Source organism: Prosopis cineraria, unplaced genomic scaffold, assembly GCF_029017545.1.
Source record: "Prosopis cineraria cultivar Desert tree isolate PC_DT_omini unplaced genomic scaffold, ASM2901754v1 PC10, whole genome shotgun sequence".
Taxonomy (NCBI): domain Eukaryota; kingdom Viridiplantae; phylum Streptophyta; class Magnoliopsida; order Fabales; family Fabaceae; genus Prosopis; species Prosopis cineraria.
In genome coordinates this window covers 14,168,492-14,173,894 of record NW_026555341.1, presented here as the reverse complement: position 1 = coordinate 14,173,894, position 5,403 = coordinate 14,168,492, and the positions used below count along the sequence as shown (strand labels likewise).

Here is a 5,403-nt window from a genome sequence, read left to right as displayed (position 1 = left end):
GGTTCATAAGTTAGCTAGCTCAGCTTGCTTATAGTCATGCCCCACTTCCTTATTGTTATTGCAAGTTTCTTTTCAGAATAAAAGAAAAAACAAGGGAATTAAAGTAGTAAAGCATTAGGTGTAATATGGAGGATATAATGAATCTGAACAGTATAGGCTATATAAATACAAAAACCTGTAGATTCAAACATCCGTACTGTTCCACGGGTATCATAATTCATACCAAAAACAAATGGTCCAGAAATGCAGAGATATTATTATATGTTAGCTGAGTAAAAGACATGAAGGTATAAGGCAAGGACTATAGCTAGCTAGCGGCCTAGTGTGTGACATTTCACTTGTGGGGTTAATAGGATGAAACCAGGAAAGAACAGCCTGGAGATGATGACGTGTCGAACAGGGAATGGCTAATTGAGAGGTCCTGGTCAATGAGCGGGAATGGTCTTTTAGTGAAAAGCGGGACAAAACATTCAATTAATTTGATTCAGTGCTAATGCCTCACACACACTAAATTCCAGAGTGGGTCTCACTGTTTTTTTATTTCTATTCAGTAATAGGAACAAACTGCATCACTACAAATGTCAATCACGTGTCGTGCATAGTGACGACTGAGCACAGCCAGAGTGGGAGAAAGCTAGCAAAAGAGAAGTGAGTGACATACACATACATGAAGTAAATATTCTATATATGAATTATGTGAGTAAATTATTATTAATTAATTAAATACATACACAGCACACATGAAAAGGCCCCAAAGACCAATTCAATTTTTTGTTTCAGCCAATTAGGCTATGAGAAAAGAGGGCTCTCTCTATCTGCCCTCTCTGGAAAAACAAATAAAAAAATGCCAAAAATTAAACCTGTAGAGGCGTGTTTCTCCATCACAAGCTCAGACGCGGGACGCCACACAATGGAGTCCTGTAGGTATAGTTAGGCTGAAGCTCTCGAAGCCCCCCCAAAAAAAAGGAACAAAAAAGAAGAAGAAAGCCATATTTCTCCTCCGTGAAATTTAATTTAAAAAAAAAAACAAGAAGAAGACAATATCACGCAAGCACAGGTGCATGCCACGTACGCACCTAGAGCGTCTGGAACTCTGCATAGATAAGGCAACAGAAAGAGAAGTCCACAAAATGAAGAGAGAGGAGCATCCTTTTTGCATTTTTGATGTTGAACTTTGGGGTATTCCATATCAAAGAAACGCGCATGTTGAAGTTGAAGGCTATAATGCTGGCTGGCCAGGATGAGAAGCTTGACTTGTGTAGATATGATATATTTTTGGCCAATAACAGCTCAAACTTCAAAGTTACAATCTCCCATGTTTTGCCAACCCCATTGATCTTTTTAAGCTCTCTCTGCTTTTTCTTCAAAGGCTCTCTAGAGCACTGCCCCACCAAGCCCCTTCCCTTTCACCAAAAATCAATGCCACCTTTGAATTCAATCATCAATCCCCACGCTCCTTTCATGTTCATTCCACACTTACATGACCAAACCATTAAGTGCATATCTCTACCTCTCTGTGAGTCACAGATCCCACCCCCTTGGGAAACTGCAAAGCCATTAATGAATGGCCATACCCACCAAAAAGAAAGATAATAAAAAAACTTTTCAAACTCACCAAACTCTGATACATACAAGATATGTATATATACTATAATCTACACCATTACTTTAGTCAATTTTTAATCTCAAAACCCTCTCTAAAAAAATGCTGAGGTTTCTAGGCAACATGGACCACCATAATTTTTCTACCCATCCTTATTCTTCCTGTCTCATCTTATTCACTGGGAGTTTCCTTTGTCATCATCCACCCACAAGCAGTTATTTATTTTCCTCCTTTTACAAGGCGACGAGGAAGAGGAGGAAGACGATGAAGCAGACAATGATAAAATACTGGAACTCACTCTGGGTTGAATCGTTACTCGCAACTGTGGTAAGACTTTAGGGACCTTCCTCCTGTTATTGTCAATCACAAGTTCTTGGATCAACTGGTAGCAACCTGTGATTTTCTCCTGCATCGATCAGATACATTTGTGGCATCTTTAATTTCCTTGAATCATACGCAGGACGAAGATATTTTACAAAAGAAAAAAAATGCTTTATATTATTGCGTACTTACTTTTATCAGTCCCTCACACCATGACTCAGCATGCTCAGGCTTAACAAGAGACCAATTAGGAATTTCATTAGCAGCACAAAGTATGGCCGCGACAGCAATACATGATGGCCGATAGGCAAGAAAGCTAGCCTCTGGACAAAAAGTACCCAAAAGAAAAGGCACAATTCAAAATGCTTTTATTCAGATAAAGGCTTCAAAACCTTCGTTTCTTGGTGCATAGGAGAAAAGTAATACCTATACTTTATATACCTTGGATATTAGATAAGATTATTTCTGTAGCCCGCGAGATGAGCAAGCCAGTAAAAGTTCCCGTTGGATCGAGTTTGCAAGCAAAGAAATCGATGAAACTGAATGGTGTGATTGATCGTAGCCTCCAATCCAAAACACTCAGAACAAGTAGTTCCATCCGACGAATTGTTCTTGGCTCAAATATATATTTGGCACCTTCTACCTGTACATATAATGCTATATATGTCAGCCTATGAAGGTTTATAATCCGATTGAAACCAGGACTATACGGATAGGAAGCTTTTAATTTACCTGAAAACCCAAAAGGGACGGAACTAAAGGTTCCTCCATTTTTGCAGCTAATGACAAACAAGCAACAGATAAAAGTTGCATCGGCCACCCATCCGTTAGCTGAAAGCATGTTTCAAATCGAAAGTAAATTAAAAAGGGTAATTATCATCATGAGTATATAATTATCTTGGGGCGGATTCTACTTACATATGTTAAAGAATTAAGTATACCACCACATTTGCTAGTATTGGATATAACTTTCAAATGTTTATTAGTAAACTTTAGTTAATTAATATGACGACAATCAATATTTGATTCAAAATTTGAGAGGCTAATGGAATAGTAATTCTTTTTTTTTTTTTTTTGCTGTTTGGCCAACCAAAAGAGGAGGAAAATGCTGGAATTTCTTTGGCTTAATAATTAGCATGTATGACTTGTAATTGTACATAGCCAATGAGACACTATTGAGGGTACCTCTAAAATAATTTATTATTATAAATTTTAAAAATTTTGATAAAGAAAAAGTTATTTATACATTATTATTTTTAGTTTTATAATTTTTATTTTAGTATAAATTTTTAATATTAGCTTTCATTAATATTAAGTCAAATATTACGTGTATGACATAAATTATCAATTATCAATTAATTAATGAAAGTTAGATTTTTCTCTGTGTATAATTTATAGTGAGTGAAAGCTCAAAGGTTTATTTTAATAAAATAAAGTTTATCACAGCAACGCGCTATCGATCATTTACGTTTGAAATGTCAAAATCAGTACCGCATAGAACTTTTCCGCGCTCATGGCCTCACAGTAATCACGAAATTCCTTAGAAGAAAATAGAAATTAACAAAAATGGAAAGCTCACAGGCAACTGCCGAGAATCCAAAAACCGGTCCAAATAGTTGACGGCAAGATACACAGTCAACGGCTGAAAGCCATAGTATGCTTGCACCTGCAAAACAGTAATCGCCAAGTCATCATCAATTAATTAGTAATTAATTAATTAAGTTAATTAATATGAATGAAAAAATCGACGGTGTTCAATTCGCCAGAGTCGGTGGCGAAACGGTGAGACATGGAAGAGCTCATAGGCGGCTTAGATCTAGAGATTGAAATTGCTTCTAGGTAGGAGACGGCTACCGCCGGTGCATTTTCGCGTGATCCATTTCGAAAGTTCGTTAGCCGTCAGCAAAAATGCCACGGTGGCATAGCCGTAATATCACTCAAGATCAGTGTCTAATCATAACAAGAGGTATTGAAAAATGCTTTTTACCTTGAGAATCCATGCAACGGATTCTTCTCTGGCGGAGGCGTCGGGCGAGTGAGATTGAAATCTGGAGAAGTAGTCAAATCCAGGGACGAAGTTGCGCTCCTCTTCGATGAATTCGGCTATCGACTCCTCCAGCAATACTGGCGATGGCGAGGAATCAAGGTCGGAAGAGCATTCCGGCGACTCTCCGGACAAGATTCCAGATGTACCCTCGCAGCAAAGAAGGTCAGAGTCGCGGAAGTAGCTATCGGAGCAGGAAACCGACATGATGATCGGCGCCGGTAGTTCCTCATTCTCTTTCCATTGCTCCAGTTTAACGGTTTGCAGAAACTGATCGGAAGGGTCGCCGGAATGCTGATTTCTCTAGAGAGAGAGAGAGGGAGGGAGGGAGGGAGGGAGGTAGTGGGAGCGTGGGAGATGAAGTATTGAAGCAGCTTGAAATGAAACTCCCTATCAGTTATGTCTGAATATAAATACGCGGTGCTTGCCTGAAATTTTTATTTTTATTTTCTTTTGGATGAAATGATGAGAGATATTTTGAGTGCATGTAAAATCTCCTTTTTCGGACAAAAATGTTAAAATGTTTATATCTGTCAGCTACAGTAGTTTTTAAAATTCGACGAACAATGTTTATCAAGCAAAAATTTACGAACAATTAAAAAAGAAGCTTTTGACATTTTTCCCAAAAAAAGAAAATAAAAAGCTTTTAAGTGGAATATATATATTAAAAAAAATGCCCCAAGGTTGGTTGGATTAAAAGTTGGGGAGATTTTTAATTTGGTAAGCTACATAAACAACCTTGGCAAAGTTCCGTGTGGCGCCACGTGGTTGGAATTAGGTGAAAAAGAATTTTGTTTGATTGCATAAATGAACTATAAAATCACAAATTTATCATTAATTGTCATGGAATTTTCATTAGATAATTTACTTTTTTGCCAGCACATTAGATAATTTGCTAAATTTTTAAGGAGTATTTTTAATTTTATAGCAATATATAGCATGCACTGTACTCTACGTGAATTCTAATTAATGTAATCAGTCTCTTAATAATTCCTTTATTTATTCACATGTTTAATGGAGTAAAATTTGACTCGATTATTAATTGCTCATTTCCTTGTTTATTAAAGCAATAAATTTTTTTTTTTTGGCCTGCTAGATGAAGTAATTACTAGTCTTTATCTTTGTCTTTCGTACATGACATTCCGGGGGGAATTAAACTTCCCTTTTTTTTTTACTTTTAATTTCCTGCTTTACTTAAAAAAAATTGCCTTCTGCAAAATTCTGCCTGCTAATGTGTTAAAATGATATTTTTTAACAAAATTATCCTTTTTAAAAAATTCATGAAATTGTATTAAAATTTCGTGGTTGATTATGCTTTCTTTATTATAGTTATTCATATCCTGAGAATAAAAATATAGCTATTTTTAAGGGAAAAACTTATAAACTTAATTTTATATATTTGAGATGATTTTTTTAATGAAATCAAGACATGAGA

General features: G+C 36.3%; 1 protein-coding gene across 1 annotated transcript; it reads right to left on the bottom strand.

The window, feature by feature from the left end:
• Positions 1-668: 668 nt before the first annotated feature.
• Positions 669-4,315, bottom strand: LOC129284465 (cyclin-D1-1). The gene is made up of 6 exons (XM_054919955.1): positions 3,912-4,315; positions 3,504-3,590; positions 2,657-2,755; positions 2,366-2,567; positions 2,117-2,247; positions 669-2,009 (listed from the first exon to the last, which is right to left on the bottom strand). Exons 1-6 carry the CDS (start codon positions 4,173-4,175, stop codon positions 1,779-1,781), a joined length of 1,014 nt encoding a protein of 337 aa, XP_054775930.1. The 5' UTR covers positions 4,176-4,315; the 3' UTR covers positions 669-1,778.
• Between the last annotated feature and the right edge of the window lie 1,088 nt (positions 4,316-5,403).

What these genes read in the sequence shown, in the direction of transcription:
- LOC129284465 (XM_054919955.1), bottom strand. Translation starts at nt 4,175, where the DNA reads ATGTCGGTTTCCTGCTCCGATAGCTACTTCCGCGACTCTGACCTTCTT. An exon ending in CCGTTGCATGGATTCTCAAG is followed by an intron (nt 3,591 to 3,911) that starts GTAAAAAGCATT and finishes ACTGTTTTGCAG; the next exon opens with GTGCAAGCATACTATGGCTT. An exon ending in TGGATTCTCGGCAGTTGCCT is followed by an intron (nt 2,756 to 3,503) that starts GTGAGCTTTCCA and finishes ACATGCTTTCAG; the next exon opens with CTAACGGATGGGTGGCCGAT.